Source organism: Sarcophilus harrisii, chromosome 6, assembly GCF_902635505.1.
Source record: "Sarcophilus harrisii chromosome 6, mSarHar1.11, whole genome shotgun sequence".
Classification (NCBI taxonomy): Eukaryota; Metazoa; Chordata; class Mammalia; order Dasyuromorphia; family Dasyuridae; genus Sarcophilus; species Sarcophilus harrisii.
In genome coordinates, this window is record NC_045431.1 from 15267890 (window position 1) to 15289203 (window position 21314).

The 21314-nt window shown below is 34.5% G+C and overlaps 1 protein-coding gene across 1 annotated transcript in view; it reads left to right on the forward strand.

The window, feature by feature from the left end:
• ZCCHC4 (zinc finger CCHC-type containing 4) overlaps nt 1-21314 on the forward strand; it is a 49237-nt gene that overhangs the window by 17907 nt on the left and 10016 nt on the right. Inside the window, exons 6-10 of the mRNA XM_003773341.4 lie at nt 2546-2618; nt 9667-9817; nt 11587-11684; nt 20307-20428; nt 20686-20761. Coding sequence (XP_003773389.1) covers nt 2546-2618; nt 9667-9817; nt 11587-11684; nt 20307-20428; nt 20686-20761 — 520 coding nt within the window. The remainder of the gene's footprint in view (nt 1-2545; nt 2619-9666; nt 9818-11586; nt 11685-20306; nt 20429-20685; nt 20762-21314) is intronic.

Genomic DNA, 21314 nt, shown 5'->3' on the forward strand with positions numbered 1-21314 from the left:
CACCAAGTATTTAATTCATTAGTGATAAGTTTCTCTATTCTTAATTTGGATAGAACTGGAAATCACACACAGTCTGCCTTTGCATTGTTACTTGAACTATTTCTAATTTGGTAAGTTTTGTTAGAGTTTGTGCTTTGGTGGCATAAACTTTGAGAAGGAAGGAGAAAAACTTGGAACACAAGGTTTTACAAGGGTTAAAAACTATCATTCCATGTATTTTGAAAAATAAAAAGCTATTATTTTTTTAAAATTTAAATTATTTTTACATGCAATTGGAAAAAAATATTTAAAATAATGTGGGGGAAAAAAGAGAAATCTCTTTAACAGCCATCACAGGGATAGATTATAGGAGTAAAAGGCTTGAAACAATAGTTTGGTTTTTATTTATTTGTTTGTTTTAAGACCTACAGTGTAAGTAAATACCATTTCCAAGGATTTCTGGGAAAAACATTCAATATATTCACCTTAAGATTATTGAATAAAGTAATTGGGTTGTCCTTCAAAATTTCATTGCTTCTGATTAAATTGATTTCCTCAGTATGGTTAGTCCCTCCATTAGTGCATATTGCAACTTTTTTCTATCTTATCTTTTTTGTTTCTAGTCCATGTTTCTCTCTTGCCCATTTTCTCCATAGAGACCTACCCATGTTTCTACCTTACATGCTCTAAGTCTTTTTAGATTTCATAGGTCTCACTAGAACCCCCAGCTGTCCATTGGAAGATGAACATCCCTGCTTTTACTAGATACCATTGCTTGCTTTTGCCTTGTGTCCAATCCATTTTCTTTTTTGATGATTCATTTCCAAGATTTTATTCCATCTGCCACTTCTTGAGTGTAGGTCATACTTTGAAACATGTTACTTGTGTTCACATCCACTTTTCTGTTATTCTTTGAGTCATTTGCAATTCAACTCTTTGAAGGTTGCAGCATTCCTCAGTCTACACCACAGTAGCATCATTGTCACTTGTGGGAGAATATGTTTAAAAGATGAAGTTTGTGCTCAGAAGTATCTTTGGATCGTTACCTTGTTTGGCTTCCCAAATTCAATCTAGCCCAGTCTCTTAATTCTTCCAATGTGCAGTGCTCAGATGTATTTTTTATTAATGGACTAACTTAGCGAACCAGCCATCTATCTAACTCTGTATTGTATCTGTGTGATAATCACATTTTGTCCTTTTAATTTTTCCTATCCAGCTTGTTAGGCTGGTTTCTCTTAAGGGGGCCCAGGGATGTGCTACACTCAGCATAGGATCTTCTAATACAATCCCCTTTTCACTTTTAATTCCCTTTTTTTTTTTTTTTTTTTTTGGTATTATAACAGTAAAATCAAATTATACATGCACTCATTATGTATGCCTGTAACAGAAATACAGCTTAAGAGTTCTTTTTTTTTTTTTAAATGCTTCTCTTGAGTCCTGTATTTGGAGGTCAGATTTTTTTGTTTAGCTCTGGTTTTCTTATTAGAAATAAATGGAATTTTCATTGAACGTCCATCTTCTTCCCTGGAAGAAAATGCTCAGCTTAGCTGGGTAGTTTATTCTTGGCTGCATCCCAAGTTCTTTTGCCTTTCGAAACTTCAGATTCCTTGCCCTTCAATCCTTTAATATGGAAGTTGCTAGATCCTGAGTGATCCTTATTGCAGCACAGAATCTTCTATAAGTTGTAACCTCACCATTGTATAGGGAATCCATCTTGGACCATGTCCAAAAAATCCTGCCTGATATCTTTGGTGAGGGTATATTTCCCTTTTTTATTCTTTGTTTAACAGTAATTAAAGGAATATTAAACAATTGTCCTTTTCTAAAAAAGGTCTACTTGATTATACTTTTAAATAAATTAGAGGATTTGTTAGAAAGTAAAATGTTAGAAAGTAAAAATATATTATCTTTTATAGGTGCTGATTGCACTGAATCTAGTATGTATCAACTTTTTTGTATTGATAGCCATTAAATATAAAGCTGAGTTGATTAATATTGGAAATAAAAAAATGTTAAATATTTATTTTTTCATTGTTAATCACAAGTGAATATGACTAACTAATGCTAATCAAATGCAGTAGTGCAGTACTTTCTAAAGTTGCTAAATATGTATAATGCAAAAAAAAAAAAAAAATCCATTTTTATTTGCTATTATACCTTGACTTTAATTTGTATGTTGAATGACCCAGGTAATTTTTTATACATCTACTTATCAGGCAGAAAGAATGTTTGCATTTCATACTGAGCTATTCTTTAGCTTTGCCACTTACTTCTTGCACTTGAGTAAATTCGTGGGGTTTATTATGTATATAACAATACCTGAATAGAAGGACATAATAACACGATATTTTCTATCTCTAGTTATTGTTAGTTAGTTTGATGTTTGGAAAACACTTTGATTTCCTCAGATGAAAGGATGGTGGGGAATAATCAAATCCAGGCAAAGACCAAATGTTATTTTGATACTGAAAATACCTATCACAAATCCTTTAAATTAATTGTTTGAAAATGTTTGCTCCAAAATATTTGCCATTATTCAAATAACCTAACAAAAATTATTTTATAGGTATTCACAGTTTTATACAGAAGAGAGCTTCTGCCATTACAATATGTTTAATCATCATTTCTTTGATGGAAAGGTAAGAACCGTGACTATTTTTTTACTTGTAAGTCCAACATGGTGTTTGCTAACTTAATAAAGTATAACTTGATCATGTAAATCCCCCCAAAATGAGATATTTTGGTTAACATTATTGGCTAACTAATTGAGCTTAAAGTGGTACAAAAGCAAAATAAAATAAAAATGATCATTTTAAAGAAATTTTCCCCCCCAAAAGTATACCTTTGGCACTGCAAAATGAGATCCACACTCTTTGCAGAATAACAAAATTAAAGGTTGTTGTTTTTTTTCTCCCAATTGAAAATTGGACAAAGAGGCAAAACTTTGAATGTCTTTTTTGCCAACCCATGGTGAGATTTTAAAGCCTCTTCATATAATCACTTATACCAACATTTATCTTTTAAAAAGCTACAGGCCTGTGGGGTTTTTTCCTCTGAAAAAATAGTAGCATGAGCAGTAGATAAACTAGATCTTTGCCTTACAGAGAGTGCATTTTCACCAAAATACACAACAATATAGTTGCGCTTACTTCAATTACTAAATTGTATTGACTTATAAATTGAATGCCTTAGTCATCCTTTATTGGTACTTTTTTGAAAATTTCTTAATAACAGAATTTGACAAAACTATGTGAGAGGAACAAAGGTCCAGATGATATAAAATAGTGAATAGTGAAAAATAATATATATTTGCTTTTGAAACTCTGTGGTGTAAGAGCATTTCAGTTACATGTTTAGATCAAAATTTGATGTGTGTATATTCCTAAAGCTTCAGATTCAGACTCTGATATCAAATACATGAACTCTGTTGTTTGATTGTAGGGATCAGATAGGCACAAGCCGTAGATAATCCACAAATCTAATTTCCTTATGGATAACCGGAAAAGGTGACTGTAATTCTTAACCATTACCATTCAAAAGGTTATCATCTGTTGGAATAGTTGATCTTGAGGGCCAAAAATACCGTTAACATTTTGATTGAATTCTGCTGTTGGCTTATTGCACGGTATTAGGCCCTTAACTTCTTCAGCCTAAGATAATCTCCTCTGTAAAATGAATATGTTAAATTATAAAATGTCTTTTCCTGAGGTTCCACCTGCCTCAAATTTGGTACTGTCCTTTTCTACAATCAAACTTTCTTTGACTGTTCTCTATAAATTTCCCTAAAATCTTGATTTTCTGTCTTTTTAATTAACATCACCTCTGTAGAACCTACTTTATTCTGTAACCTTTGAGGGGTAGCTCAGATAGCCTTGAGTTTCAATATTCCTATGTTTGGGGAACAAATTGTGAATAAGTCTTTGATAATTTAATTGCTTTCTAGGACAAGCAGACTGTCAAATCTTTTTATTTCTAAAAGTCCTGTCATCTTCAAAATTCATTATTTTGCCTCAGATTTCCTTTTAGAAATGACTTGGTGACCTTTTATTTCAGCATGATGCCAGAAAAATGGATCTTCCTTGCTTACTTGTTAGTAAGTCTGAGGTGGAACAGTGTAGTAGTAGAAGGCTTGCTCAGGTCCCTGGGGCACATGGGAGGGAGATGGGAATGCCCTCAGAAGCCCCCGGGCCCAACCCCCCTCATTGTGTAGATGAGATGCCGGGGTCAGAGGCAGCATTCGAACTCAGGGCCTCTTAATTCTAGAACTCGAACTATTTTCATGGACCCCAGCTCCCCCTCTCCTTGGTGGATGAGCTTCCAAGACCCAGGAAACATCTTGAGCTGGCGCAGGGTCAGGCCCACAGGGAGTACCAGGGCTCATTCCCATGGACACAGCAAATGTCACTCCGAGCTGGGAGAACCCTCACCCAAGGCTCCACCTTTCAGCCTTCACTCCTAGGGACACCCCATCTCTCTCTTTCAGCCAAAGAGGGATGCTCACTTGGTAACCAACTGGCCTTCGGCTTCATTGATGGCTCCTCCCCACTTAGGTCTGCACCCGGGCATCCCTGAGAGCAAAGGGCAAAGGGCAAGGGATCGCCAGCTTCTCTCAAACTGCTCTTTGATACGTTGTCTTCCAGAAACCGATGTGTGATTGTGTGAGTGTGTATGTGATGTTTGTGTGCGCTGTGTCTGAGACATAGAATTTTTTGTGTCTGTATATGTGTGTCTGCCAATGTATGGCAGCTGTGTGTATGCACACACACACACTGTCCTAAAAGTCTCAGGGCAGTTGTGAGCTGTGTTGAAGCTTTGGGGACAGCCTGGATCGAGCAGTGCGTGTGGGCCCCCTAGATCGCCATGATCCTGGTGGGCCTGTTTCCTCCAGTGAGGCCGTGTTATGGGCTTGATTCAGTGCAGACTCTTGGGCATCTCAAGCCCGTGGAGCTTGGCTCTTTCCCTGACCCCACCCTTCTGCCCTCCTCGGGTCCCCCTGCAGCCTTGTGGGCCCAGGGCATGGGTGGCCTCAGGTCTGCCTCTTGGAAGCCTCCTCTCTCTTCATGACTCAGTTCCAGCGCTGCCTCCTTCCAGAATCTGCATCTTGAGCCTCTTTCTTAGTCCCCCCCTCTCCCCACTTTGTTTGAGTTTGAGTTTCTACCCATCCTGCCCATCTTATCTGTGTTGTTTTTTGCCTCTCTTTGAGGGTTGGCCCTTCCTCCCTTTGGTTTTTGTGTTCTGGGCACACTTGTTCCTCTGGACCCTCCTGTGCCCTCCTCCTCTCACAGGGACCTTTGTCTCAGCCGGTTTCATAGCGAAGCTGAATGACAGCATTACTAGAACTAGGAAGAAGTTTAGTAGAGACACATTTCCAATATCCATCGTACTTCTGCCTTTTAATTTTGAACATTAGGGACAAAATACAAATAAGATTAAATTTGGATGCCCAAGAGAGGCTTGCAAGGAAAGAGTGATGGGATCATTTTATCAGTTTTTGCTAGGAAGTTTTCTCTCTCTAATTTCTTATTATGGATGTTGTCGTTTAAGTGGACTTCTGAGACTGACAGATTTCATTTCATCTTCACTGGAAGAAAGAAATGTCATTAGGCCTCGGCTATTTTAGGAGCAGCCTTTTAGATAATAAATTTGTTGTTGAATCAGTGTTGCCACTTCAAGGAGTAAGGCTTAGAAAACCCAGCTGCTGATGATTGTGGTTGTTTAAAGAATACTAAAAAAAAAAAACAATAGCCACGGATGAAGGGCCTGGCAGCAGTGGAGAGAGCAACTTTGGTTTATGAGCACTTGTTTTCTACAGATGCTCAACAGCTGTATTCCAATTGACCTTGAGCCTGTCTGTTAAAAAATAATTATTTTTTCTTTCACAACATGACTAATATGGAAATATGTTTTGCGTGACTGCACATGTATAACCTTTATCAAATTGTTTGCCTTCTCAGTGATGGGGGAGGGAAGGGTAGGTAGGAGAGAATTTCAAAGTCAAAATGATAAAAAAAAAAAAATGAAGGTTAACAAATTTTTACATATAATTGGGAAAAAAATAAGTGATGAAAAAAATTTTAAAGAATTTAAAATGCTTATTTCTTGATTAAGTGTCATTTACTTTTAACCATTTCTTCTGAAGCCATTACATCCTGACAGACACTCCAATAGTGGATCTTCTTTCTCTAATGATTTCCAACACACTGTATTATGTAGGTAGAACACTGACTAAACACTTCCTTTTTGCTGGGCAGTGTGCTCAGTGCCAGTGATACAAAGTCAGGCAAGATAGTCCCTGCCCTCAAGGAGCCCAGTGGGGAAGGAGTCGGAGCCACTGGGGCTGAAAGGCATTGTCCCCTATGGGACTGAAATCTGAAGGGCCAGCTTCTGATGGGATGGCAGGACGAGGGGAGAGCATTAGGAGCGCTAGGCCAAGAGCAGCAGTAGGCACTTATTTTACGCCTTCCTGATCCTTCTGGATCAGGTCTTTGACAACTTCTTTAACTTACTGTTACTGTTTTTTGAAGCCCAGCACTGCATTAGCTGCCCCCGTTGCCTTTCTGTTTGACCATTGCTGGAAACTACCCAAGAATGTCTCACAAATGTGCCAACTGGATTTCCTACAGATCTTCACTGAGTACTCACTATTAGTCAACAAAACTTTTGGGTTTCCCCAGTTGATTTTCACACTTCTTTCAGCATCTATTCTCGATCTTTCCTTCCCTCCTCAAGACAGCGACATTCCCATCCTTTTCCCTCTTAGCAGAGGACTTCATTTCCTAATTTTTTTTGGGGGGGGGGGGGGAGTGTAAGTGACTTGCCCAGGGTCACACAGCTAGGAAATGTTAAGTGTCTGAGGCCAGATTTGAACTCAGGTCCTCTGACTTCAGGGCTGCTGCTCTATACACTGCACCACCCAGCTGCCCCATTTCCTAATTTTCCGAGAGAAAATCAAGGCCATCTACCATTAGCTCTCTTATCTTGTATACACCTGCTAAAAAGTTCTTTAAACCATCCCTCACTTCTTTATTCCAGTCTTTGAGCAAGAAGTCATCCTTTATCTTGACAGAATTTTATTTATGTCATTGACCTCATCCCTTTCCATCCCTTCTAAGTCCTTTCCATTTGAACATTTGATCCTTCTCTTATTTAATTTATCTTAACTACTGGGTTTTTTTTCCTTGCCAACTACTACCTTCATTTGCCATTATCTCATTTTATTATCCTATAACTTTGTTCCCTTTGATAGTCCAACTCCTAGAAGAATTTATCTATTTGTTGCCTCTGCTTCCTCAGTTCCCACTTACTTCTCAACCTTTTGTGGACTGTTTCCTGACCCTATCACTTTACTGAAATTGCTTTCCCCGAGGTTATCAGCTACTCAATCCAGTGACCTCTTCTCAGTCCTCATCCTATTTGACCTCTGTCCAGTTTTTAACACCAGAGATCACCCTTCTGATTATTTCTCTTTCCTTGTCTTTTGTGACTCTTTTCTCGCTGGATTTTTTTTCTCTGCCCTCTTTTATGGATCTTTATTCAGTTCCTTTTCTCAAGGCATAGATATCACTCAGGGCTCTGCTGGACCTTTTCTCTTTTTATACTTTTTTCAGAATAATGGCATCTCTCCTGGGTTCAAGATGACTCCCAAATTGGTATATGTAGACCTAGTTACTCTTAAATTCCCATGCTTCTGGCTTCCTGCAGGACATCACCTGGGTAACAGAATTCAATATTTTCCTTACAAACTTACTTCACTTCCAAATTTTCTTATTTCTTTTGAAGGAATTACCATCTTTTCACTAATAATCAGCTTTGCAACAGTTGAGTTGCCTTTGACCCTTCACTCCTCTTACCCTGTCAATTCTTGTCAACTTGGCCACTTGCATCTGGGCCATTCTTTTACTTATGGAGCCATCACACAAATTGAATTCCTTATCAACTCCCACTTAAACTATTGTGATTGTCTCCTAATTTGTCTCTGATTCCAATCTTTCTTCCATATCTGTCTTCCATAAAACTGGAAAATGAATGTTCCTGCAGCACAGACATGACTGTATCACTCACCTGATCAGAATATCTTCATTGTTTTTCTTCATAGACTTTTCAGTGTGGTCCTTCAGCGCCCCTCTCCCCCCCACTACTCTTCTGGATTACTTCATGTAATCTTCCTTCATGCACTATATACTTGAACCAAAACCCAACCTCCACATCCTCTCTTCTCTCTGTGTCTGTCTTCTGTTGTTGAACAATCTCTATCATCACTGCAGGCCCAGAGGATCCTTAGCCCAGGTGCTACTTTCTACTTGAGGGCTTTTTCCTGACCTTTCCTTGACAACCGATCAGTGTTCTTTTTCTTCCTCAATTCTGTGCACATCATAACTCCTGTGGAGAACGGGGACCCTTTCATTTTTGTCTTTATATCATCAGTGCTTATTATAGTGCTTTTCACAAAGTAGGTGCTTAAAAATGTTTGTTGAATTGAATATAGAATTTGAAAGGATTTGTCCCTAGTCCTTATGAGAATATAAGCAGAAGAAATGACTTAGCTGAATTGAATGGTGATTAACCTCCTTGGTGAATGAATGAATAAACCAGCCATTTTCTGCTACAAGAGTTCCATTTGGAAGTTTACAAAAACTCTTTTAGGGGGAAAAAGGATATATATATTGAAGTTTTAAAAAGGTGTTTCTTTTAAATTGAATCAAATATAGAACAGGGTATTTATATACCCAGGGTATTATATTACATTATATTATATATTATATTAATACCCAGGGTATTATAGAGAAAATATACAAATGTATTGAGTTCTCAAAAATTATTCTCATTTTGCATCCTTATAGTGTAGAGCTTTACCCTTACAAAAAACTTCTTGAAATGTGAAATGTGCTGTAAAGTTAGTGCTCTAGAAATTATATAACCTAATGATTCAAATTTTATTTTTGAGACCTGTAGTTTTGTTTGAGGAAATAAAAGACCTGTTACCACAAAAAAAAAAAAAAAAAATTATATAGCTTTGTTTTCCCAAAATAACTGATATTATACACATATGTACAAACACACATCATAGAGACTGTGCCAGGAAAAGGGCTTCTAGGCAACATGTTCAGAAAGTGATGTAATTGTGTTTCTGAACAGTTTAATGGATAGGAAAATTTTGTAGAGGATGTATTTTGTGTATATGTTAAGAGGATTATAATGTATGTAACATGGAAGCATTCTAAATATAATAAAAGAACTTGAAAATGAGCATTTATGATCTTGTGTTTGGCAAAGTAGAGATGCTAGCTATAGATGTCTGCTGAAATTGGGAGAGGAGATACTGGTGAGGAAATGGTAATGCTTTTGGGGTTCTGTATCAATAACAAGTTTAATTTTTGAACATTATTGCTTCAAATGTTTTGTTCTCTGACAAGTTCTGATGTTAGAATAGTCAACTGTCGAAATCTGCTTTAAAAATACCAAACAAAACACCTGTTTGCCAAGAGAAGTCAAAGATAGCACCATATGGAGCCTGAACAAGAACATTTTTGGCCTCGAGGAGAGTAGTGAAGCCTGCAGAGATGGCAATGTGGGTATTTACTTTCATGACAAGGTAGCAGAAGCTTATTTTAGGCACATGCTTGTCTGAGTAAGATTAAGTACTCATTTGCAATACTAAGTTTTAAAATGAATTTCTGTCTTTTGTAGGCAGGTTTTGAAACTTGTAGAAAATTCTTGCAAGAAGATAAAGGTGTAGGACTCATTCTAGTGACAGATCCTCCATTTGGAGGTTTGGTAGAACCACTGGCTGTTACCTTCAGGAAGTTTATGGATATGTGGGGAGAGCACCAAAGCCCAGGTATGTAATTTATACCAAATGCCTCATAAATACATAAGTATTTTCACTGTCATAAAGATAAATTTAGGGGCTCAGTGGATAGAGCCCTGAAGTCAGCGAAGAGGACCTCAGTTCAAATCTGGCCTCAGACACTTAACACTTCCTGGTGTGTGACCCTGGGCAAGTCACTTAACCCCAGTTGCCTCAGGGGAAAAAAATAAGATAAATTTAGCCCAACTTTGACAAACTCTGAATGATTTCTTAAGTTGTTATCCCCTTTAAAAATACTTTTCTTATGATATGTTGACTTCTCATATGAATGTTTTGCATTTGTCTGTGGGTTTTTGATAATTCAGTGGATTTGTGATCTCATCTGTTTGTGTCAATATTCTTCTCCGGTGGCAACTTGGCCATGCTCTTTGGCTCTGTATGATCCATGTCCATGTCTCTTGTACATTTGCTCCAGGAGCTTCACCTACCATGCTGGAGCCCTTCTCTCTTAACATGGTATGCATACCAATAGTATGCATGGCTGTCAGTTACTCATTTTCACTGCAAACATTTCTTTCCCCATTATTCATTTTTGATGTTATTCTTTACACTACTTTTCTTTCACAAAGTTTTACCTTGCCTTCTCATGAATTTCTTGCAGTACTAACCAATAAATACATAAATTTCTTTCTGCTTTCATGATGGAGCTTAAAATCACTTTTTCACATGTTTATTGCTTAAAAATTAAATGTAAATTTTTAAATTTTGAAAAACATGCATTAGGACTATATCAAACACTTGCAAAAATTAATCAAATCATCTATTTGAAACAGTGATTTAAATTTTCCTCTGTGACTGGTCATATTTTACATACACCATACTTTTCATAATGTGGCTAAACATCTCAAATGATTTTCCTTTGAAAGTAACGATTGCTCTTAGCATTTTCACTCTTTCTGTTGTGTTTGCTTGAATTTTGTTTTCTTTCTCAGTTTTTTTTTTTTCCCTCTTGAGCTGAATTTTCTTGTGCAGCAAGATAATTGTACAAGTATGTTTACATATATTGAATTTAACATATTTTAACATGTTTAACATATATTGGATTACTTGCCATCTAGGGAAGGGAGGGAAGAAGGGAAAAATTTAAAACACTAGGTTTTGCAAGGGTCAATGTTGAAAAATTACTCATGCATATGTTTTGTAAATAAAAAGCTTTAATTAAAAAAGAAAGAAAAAAGAAAATAACTTGCATTTTCATAAAGAGCAACTTTATCATATCAATATATTCATTCTTTGCAACTATGTTTGGGTCTAAGATAAAATTCCTAGGTCAGGCAATGACAACACAATCTATTTATATGGGACTATTTTGATTTTATTAAGAATCTACGTGTGGTCAGCTAGATGACCCAGTGGATAGAGCACTGGAGGACCTGAGTTCAAATCCAGCCTCAAACACTTAACACATGTGAGCTATGTAACCCTGGACAAGTCACTTAACTCCAATTGCCTAGCAAAAAAAAAAAAAAAAATCTATGTGATTACTGATTGCCTAATCTATTTCAGCTCTCAGTTGTCTTCTCCAAGTTGGCACATTACATCCTGTGGATAAAAGCCAAAGGACACTGGCCATTTTCATATCTGGCCTGTCCAGGCCTTAGCACAATGAACAGAAGTTAGCATTGGGTCTTTCATATAGTAGATGCTTAATAAAGATTTGTTATTGTTTTTTTTAATTGATTTGACTTTTTCTCTTTAAAGACCAGTTTTGTTTTTGTTTTTTTTCTGGTTGCTCTTAGATAATAACAAGGAACTACCATTATTTTGGATTTTCCCCTATTTTTTTGAATCTCGAATTCTTCAGTTTTTTCCAAGCTTCAGCATGCTGGATTACCAGGTACAGTAAAATCTATGTTTCCGGGTACAATCACAGAATAGTATTCTGATAGAAAAAAATCCTTGATTAATAGAAGTGTATATTATCTACTATATATGACTGTAGGTATGTACAAATACTATACTGTAGTATACTATTATTTGTTATATTATGTTGCTTATGTTATATGTTATATAAATATAATGTCATGTGCATCCACATACAATACTTACTTACTTACTCTGAACAAAATCAAATATTTCTGTAATGGTCTAGAAATTATCTCGGGATTGCAAAATGGCATATCATGTATGAAATTTAATTATTGTATTGAACATAAGCAAAGTTAATGACAATTTCTGATTGATAGGTTAGTCACCAAATCCTTTATTTTATCATTTCTGGAAGATGATAAAGGATATAAGAACTATGGCTTGTGTTAGAGAGCTGACTCGCCGATATGAACGGTGGAGTGTTCATTCGTACACTAGAAGAGAATCGATAACCATAGTTTGCATTGCCATAACATGATGGGGAAGGAATCCAATGGGCTTAGCTCTCAGGCCTTGTTCCCTGCAATCCTGGATCCCTGAAGAAGGATGGCACATTCTAGTTAATTAGACTCACCTGCAAAAATTTCTACCTTGGGCTTCAGGGCATCTTAGCCTAATATCTTTAGGAGTCTTGTGGTCCCAGTGGCAGATGTTCCTTTTACTTAGAACTTCTTAACATCACATTAATTATAAGATACGGCCAAAATCTTATTTCTTTCTAGCTCTTGCTTTTTCAAAGCTCATTTTCCCTTTTAGGCTCTTCTCTGAATTCCCATGTTGTTTTGAGGCATGTCCCATGCTTCCCCCTTCCATCAGCTTCACAGAGCAGAGAGAGCCCTCACTATCCCATATTCACTGAATGTCCAAGCTAGATATGCTCTCCTGGATCTTATTTGATGACTCATCATTCAGTATTCTCAGTGATAAGATAAACTCCCCTCTTTTTATTTACATTCTTAAATATGTGATATTTTAAACATAACTCTGAAACACAATTCAAACAAAATTAACAGAAAGGTGGTCCTTCTATCCCACAATAACATTAAAGCAGTAAAACTGATTTAGTTCTCCCTTTTTTTCTAGTACATCATTAATTTTTAAAAAAATCTTACTCTTAGACATCATTGTGGTATACAGGTGAACATGTTACATCAAGCCCCAGAACTCTACAGAGTCTTCTCAGTGAAGTTCATAAGTTCTTAAAGATGGAAAAAAGAAAAAGAAACAAGGAATGATCATATATTAAGTAATTACTATGTTCCAGGAACTCTGCTAAATGTTAGAGATACAAATAACTGCAAGATTAGCCATCCACACTGGGAAAATTATACATATGTAAAAAGTTCATATTTCCCCTTTCTAGTCTTTAGCTGGCTAGACAGACAACCAGATAAGTTATTCCATGTACGTCTTTGCATGTGTGCGCACCCCAACACTCACACACACACACACACACACACACACACACACACACACATATACATCTTGGACATCTTTTGCAGATGGGCAGTGAATTGGTCCCAGAATTGAATATGAGGAGCATGGTGAAACAGATTGCATTTGGGAAATTGTGCAAGCCTTTCCATGATCACAAGCTGTTCCCTGCTACAAAAGCCCATCTTTTTTGACATCATTATTTTCCCATTGATGCCATATGGCTGCAAATCATAAAATTTCACATTCTCAGAAGAATCAAAATTGCAGATGACCCCAAAATAAGCAAACCCTCTGACCCAGTAATTCCATGATTATTCCGTTGAAATTGATTCATTGATATACCCTTGAAAGTATTATTAAAATGAGGAAAGGAGGGAAAAAAAGAGTTCTGTTTAAAGCTTTATATAGCAGAATTCTATTTAATTGGGGAAAAAAAATCAACTAGAAGTGACCTTACTGTCCAACAAAAGAAAAAAAAATAAATTAAAGCATATTAAAGCAGAGCTTTGAACATAGCAAGTACTTAATAAATGGTTTGTGCATTTAATTATTCACATTAATGTAATGGGACATTGTAAATTAAGATTGGTAAGGATGAAAAATGCGAGAAACTTAGAAAGATCTTTATGAAATAATGCAAAGCAAAAAAAGCAGGACCAGAAGCAAGGAAGACACTAGAAACCGTATATAATAGAGTGCTAGACTTGGTGGAGTCAGGAAAATTTTAATACAGTTCTGGCTTTGGACATTTACTAGTTCTGTGAACCTGGGTAAATGACTTTACCTCTGTCAGATATAAAATTACCTACCTTCCTGAGTTGTTGTGAAAATAAAGTTGAGTGATTTTTTAAAAAGCTTTTCAAATCTTAGAGCTAAATGCCAGCTATTAAAATTATTCTTAGAAAGAAAGGACAGTGTCTTGATGGGAACATTAAAGGGAGTCACTGAAAATTTATGATATTTTATCTTTGAAATTAATTTAAAGGCAAGTAGTTATTAAGGAAATTTAGATAATTATGTTAATGTAAAACATTAAGTTTTTAATAAAACATTTAGATTTTTAAAATTGTATATAACCCAAAGGACAGTTGTGAGTTACTGAAAGCACTATGTTATTTTCCAAATGTTATCAACTTCCTTTCCTTCTTTTCGTCAATTCTTTTGGTAAAAAGTTTATAAATTTAGGGGGCATGTAAATGGAGATGATGTAAAGAATAAGTTAGTTTAATTTGATATAAGTAATAGAATTAAAAACCCTGTTACCATAAATTTAAAGTGGTTGATTGAAATAGAAGGCCTCTAAAAAACAACGTATTTCTGTGAACTTTAATTGAATTATTTTTATTCTGAATTTTATAAATATCCTTTTATTTCTTTTGACACAACAATATCCTATTATATTCATTTGTTTATTCATTTCCCAATAAATAAGCATTCCCTTTGTTTCTAGTTCTTTGCTGCTATAAAAAGAGCACCTGGAAATATTCTTGTGCATGTGGATCTTTTTACTCTTTCTTTGGGTTAAGGACTTGCAGTAGAATCACAAGGTCAAAGAATATGGATAACTTAGTGACTGTTTTGGCACAATTCCAAATTGTTCTTCTAGAAGATTGGACAAAAATATTATTTTATTAGCTTTCTTCTCTACCCCTTTAAAAAGAATCTATTATTTTCATATATCAAATGATATATATATATATATATATATATATATATATATATATATATATATATTTCCTTTCAATTTTTCTAATCTGTTAATGTTTAGATGTTTCTTCAAGGTTCTTTTGATTTGTCTGTTTGTTTTTTGATTAGTTGGTTTTCTAAATTTTTTAGTTGTATGCCTAGTTTGTTAATTTATTCTTTTGTTGATGAAGATATAATGAGAGAGATAAATTTCCCTCTTTGCATTGCTTTAGTTGTATCCAATAAATTTTAATGTATTTTCTATTTGTCATTTTCTTTGATAAAATTCTTTTTTGTTTTTCTAATTTTTTATAACTCACCAGTTTGGGGATTTTTTATTTGTTTGGGATATTTTCATGTCTTGGTACATGATTAATTTTTATAAAGATGCAGTGAATGGCTTGGAAATATGTAAAATCTTTTTTATTCACATTTGGTAATTGCAAGATATCTATTATCTCTAATTGTTCTAAAGTTCTATTCAAGTATTCTAGTCTTTAGTTCCTTTCTTGTTAGATTTCAAAAATCTGACAAGGCTATAGTGAGGTCCCCTTACTAGTATAGATTTACTATTTATTTCTTCCTGTAATTAGACTAACCTTTAAGTATTTCTATTAAGAATTTAAATGCTATGTACTTCAAATTTCTATTTGTTTTCAATGTCACTTTTAAACATAATGTATTTTCCCTACCTATCTCTTTTAATTTTTTCTGAAATCATGATTACTGCCAGTGCCTTTCAAAAGTTTACCTGAAGTTTAATGGATTCTGCTCCAGCTCCTCATTTTAATTGTGTTATTAATATTTGTGTTTCAAATATATTTCTTGTAAGTGGGATATTTTGCTTTTTTAATCAATTTTGTTATCTTATATTTTGGGAACAAGTTCATCCTATTTATATTCATAGTTAATTGGGTATTTCCTTCCAGTCCTGAGGTAGTAAACATTTTTCTCTTTATATCATATCATGTCTTAAAAAAGAAAAAAGTGGTAAAAGAGAAATTTGTCAGATACTTGTGATATAGAAATTATGTTAGCTCTTGTGCCTCTTCTTTTTCTTGTAATCCCTTAGCAGATTTTAGCTTTTTTTTTTTTTTTTCCTTTTAATCTGCCTTTACATCCTCCCCCTTTATATCTCTCTACTGTTGAAGTTTTCTTTTGACGATGACTAAATTCTCTACCGGGTATTCCCTTTTAATGCCATCTTTCCCTGTGGTTACTTCTCTCTTATTTTCCTCTTGAATTCAATGCATTTTTGCAGTGTGTGTGTGTGTGTGTTTGTGTGTGACACAGAGATAAAGTGGGAGAAGGAGTGGGATTGTATTTGCCCAGCTGCTTTGTCCAATTCAGATTACATTAAAACTTATGGGATGTCCATTCTCTTCACGCCTTTTTGTGATTTTTTTCATACCATGCACTCCATTACAGAAGACAGTGAGATCCCTCCTCTTCTTTGACTCTTCCCAAGCATGGCCTGTTATGGTCTTTTTTCTAAGACAACGAAACAAAACAGAATGGAACAAAACCACCGCCAGACCCTCTCCCTCTCTCATCTAATTTTCTCTGTGACTTTTGAAGACCTTAGCGTTCTGGGGGAATATATCTTTCTTTTTCCTCTGTTAGAAAGAAAATGATTCATCTTGCCATTTCCCTTTTGTTTAATCAGATGGGTGGGCCTTTTGGTGTTTCTCTTGGCCCTGCATTTCCCTTTGAAAGGGCCTCCTGGTTCTGACCCAAAGCCTATCTCTTCATGTCTCTTGCACAATAATATTACATTTTGTCTATATTCTCTGATTAGTTTAGCCATTCCCTCATTGGCTTACCGGATGGTTTTAAGAGACCCAGAGTTTTTAAGAGTTTGGGTTGAATGCTAGCTTAGTTTAGGCTTGACTGGCAGTTGGCTCAGGCTGTTGGACAGAACTCTGACTGTGTCTCTTGCTCAAGGCTGTTTCTAATTTTGTCTTCCACCCCTCTTGGCTCACAACTGCTCAGGGCTTCTGTAGGATTCTGACCATCTTTTTGTCATCTCAGACTAGATAGTGGAGGTTATTACTGATTCTCTTTGGTTTCTTTATCATGGTTCATTCTAGTACTTTTTAAAGAGCTTTTAAAAGAGCTTTTTTGAAGATCCCATATAGGATCTGGGATCCTAATCCTTTATCACAGTACTTTAGGACATTTTAAAGACCCTAAAAGTCTTAGGTATTACATAGAGATAGGATAAAACTTTGATTTTAGTAAATTCAATATTTCAATAAAAATGTCTGAATAAAGATAGAATTAAAAATTAAAAGTCAGAAAGATTTTAATGTTTTCATTCTTGACTAGAACTTCATCACATTAATTGGTTCCATTGGGTGAAATTTTCTTTCTGTAAAAACCTCTCATCATCACTGTGAATGAAATATCAAGGATAATGGAGGGAAAGTGGCCTATCAGCATCACCAGTAGTAATATTCAATTTTTGTAAAATGGTGTCTGCTTTCCTGTTCTTCCATAGGAGGCTCATTTTTGTAGCTCAGGCTATGAAATATGAATGTATGTTAGAGGTACATTAATTTTCCCTAGCAGCATGCATTTTACATCCCATATGTTTATGGTTAATTAGTACAACAACACCACATTTAAAAATAATAATAATCGCAATTAGGTTATGCAAAACTGTGCAATCAACCACTTTCTAGACACATACATTCTTTGACTCCTTGGGAAGTGAAGAAATTTCCCCTTTTTCCCCTCTTTCTTCCATCTGCTTTCTTTGTATTTCATGAAATTTGTCATATACCAGGAACTATTAATTGTTATAAAATTTCATTTTCCAATGCCTAATAAGCTTTCAAAAATCTTCTTAGGAAAACCATTTCTTTTTTTTTCCTTTTGAAATGTATGTATGTTCAAAACAATTTGGATTTTTGAGAATAGTTAATCAAGAGCTATAGGCCTCCTATAAATTTAAATTCTTTAAAAGGAAAATTATTTGGATTTAAATTTTTTGGTTATGGATATATATATTCCTTAATTCAGTAAAATGTTTTTTGAGACAGTTGTGTTTTTATTTTAGTGTAAAAGATAGAATTATGTTTTTATTTAGTCTCTAAGACGTAAAATTAGTTGACTTTATTTAAAATACATGTTAATCTTTTGGTGTTTGCTCAATAAAAGAAGAGAAAGAAGAAGCAGGGGTAGAAAAGGTGAAGGAATAGTTCTTCTAATGTAATCAGTTAAGGAACAGTTGTGCTGCTTTTCATCTGTATTAAGCTGAACTTGGTAAAATCACCACTTTCCCCTACAACATTTTGATAAAGAGATAAAGTATCATCATAGGATTTAGTGCTAGTAGACATCCTGGGGATGATTCAATCCAAGCTTTTCATTTCAGCAACAGGGAAACTGAGGCTTAGAGAAGCTAAATGACCTTTTCTCCAGTCACATCCCTCTGATTTCAAATTCCATCACATTGCCTCAAGGTTACTTTAACCAATACTATGAATGTTAAAGATTTAGCCCTTTTCATTCAACCACAGAAAATATGAAAGGAGCGAACTTAGAATCTTATGTCATAAAACCATTAATGGTTCACTGAAGTACAAACATATAGTAAGTCCCCAAATTACAAATGGGTTTTTTCCCCAAATTTCACTTGTAAATCAGTTCTAACTTAGAAGTACTTTTTCCTTACCCGTAAGACCAATGTTGTATCTATATATGAGAGTATGGCTATACATATGGATACATATGTGAATAGAGAGATGTATACACACTATGTATATGTCCACATATATTTTATACATAGAACTATATATATATATATATATATATATATATATATACATTCTAAGGTTTTCAGGCAAAAATAGAATGTATCTAAAAGTGTGGATTAATTGTATTATAGAAACTGGCTACTGTTTAGAACAGTGTTTCTCTGGAAAAACTATTCCCACTTGAAATATGGGGTATCAGCAAGACATCTCCCCCAGGAATCTGGATTAACTCGTTCTAGTATAGGCTGTGTAATTTCTGTGCCTTTGGACTAAGATTTGGATAGGAGCTGGAAGTTAAGATGGAGGGGTGCAGGGTGGAGAAAGTGTAGTGGGCTTCTCTCCTTCCCAGTTGTAGATGTTGGTGGTCTGCCAAAGTCTTTCTAGCAGTGATTGAGGCAGAATGAGAAACAGGTAAATTGTGGTTCTTTCCTCATTTCCCTCATTTTTGATCCAATATCTCAGATCTTCTTTCTTACTAGCATTAGATCAAAGCTACAAATGAAGTCACTTTGTCTTTTTATTATTTCTTCCTGAATTATTAAATAGCTCCCTTCTTTGTCTACTTCCTTGTTCTTGGTTTTATATTTTTATATTACTACCTAAACTTGTGTTCATAAAGAAATACACATACGTATGTGCATACACACACACACACACACACACACACACACTACACACACACATATCTCATCATAGTCTTGTGGTCCATGAATTTGGATGGGAAAAAAATTAAATTTTTATATTTAGCAACATCTAACTGAAATTTCTTTTAGTATTTAAGAAATATAATTCTTAAAAAAAAATCCCTAAGCTTTACCATATTGTCAAAAAGTATATAAAATATAAATATATATGAATATATAAAACTCATTTATATATGAGTTGTTATACATCAACTGAATAGCAATACTTTTGAAAAAAATTATTTTTGGTAGGATGGCAGGAGGTTGGAAGCATTGCCTTCTTTGCAAAAAGTCCTTAACATGCAAAAAAAAGGTTGCGAACCCCTCCTATAATCTTTCTGCCAAGATTTTATTTGATCATTTTTACATCCGTTAAGGTTATTAATCAGTAGTTCTCTTTTTTTCCTCTGTCCCTACTTGGTTTAGGTGTTAGGATCATACTTGTTTCATAAAAGGAATTTTGTAGAATGTTTTCTTTATTGATCTCTGAGATTAATTTGTGTTGTATCAAGTGTTGATTAATATACACTTTTTTTTTTAAATGTTTGTTAAGTGATAGTAAATGATAGAATTTATCTGTCAACTTTCTTTGAACCAATTGCAACCAAAAGGTGGGATTTCCTAGGATTTTGAGCTCAGTTTTTAGTTTTTAAAAAATCTTAACAAACAAAAAAATTTGAAACTCACATCTAAAAGGAGCAGCATTAGATTTGCATTCATATGAACTCCAGGTTCAAATCACAACTCTTCTGTTCATTATCTGTTACTTTTGACAAATCCTTTAACTTTTCTTTGTGTATAAAAAACAAATTTCATCCTCTGCTAATGACATTTCATCACATCATAGGCCATCTTATCATCAGATTAAAAACTAAATGTTGTTTTTTTCATATTTATTTAATATAACTTTTCTTAATTTGCTTTAATTTATAATTTGTTAGTTTTTACACTTAATTTTTGATTTCAATAACAATGTATCTTTTATTTAAACAAATTCTGATGCTTACATTTTCAACTTCCTAGGTAGATTATGATAATCATGCACTTTATAAACATGGAAAAACAGGTCGAAAACAGTCTCCTGTGCGCATTTTCACTAATATTCCTCCCAACAAAATAATTCTTCCAGCAGAAGAAGGATACAGGTAAGAGTGCTAAGGAGACTCAAGTTTCCGTGAGTTATTATACTAAAAATACATATTTAAGTATAAATATTTTTGTCAGATTACTTATTTATAATAGGTTTATCCTTTTAAATTTAAATTCCTTGCATGATTTCATTTCAAGGAATTTGTAGACTACTCATTTGATATGAGTAGTGTTTCATAGAATGCTTTGTATGAACCATTTAGATACTCAAAAAATATTTGTAACTGACTATCCAAGTTAATTCTGTCTCTAGGTTTTGTGCTGTGTGTCAGCGTTACGTTTCTTTAGAGAATCAACACTGTGAGATCTGCAATTCATGTACATCAAAGGTAAGATATTTCTTGTAATTTAAGAGCTTATTTGATATATGTGTGTGTTATATACATAGACGCATGTATGTGTGAAACATGTAAGGGTTGTTTATTTAGCTGAGAAGCTATTTTTTGTTATCAATTGTTTGAGAAAGGCAAATAGAATTTTGTAGTACAACTAATAGCACTGACACCAATTGTAGAACTGAATGTAGTACCATATTAATAATGATTAATAACTGATGACTATGTCAGTGTTCCAGTTAATTATCATTTTCTTTAGGAAGTTATCCTAACTTCTTGAATCTTAAAATTAATAAGAAAAACTAGATTGTGTAGTAAAGGTACAATAAGCTCCTAAGACCTTTTCTGAAATCAGTCATTTATAATATTGGTAGAGCATACCTTTTCAAACTTATGCTGCGTAATTAATATTTAGTCTTTAAAGTTGCTCATTTTATGTAATCAGTATAACATACTTCAAAGAATTTTTATTCTTTTAATTTTAATTCTGCAAACTTTTCTGTGGGACGAATAGATTATGACATATTCTGTTGTATGCAAATACTAG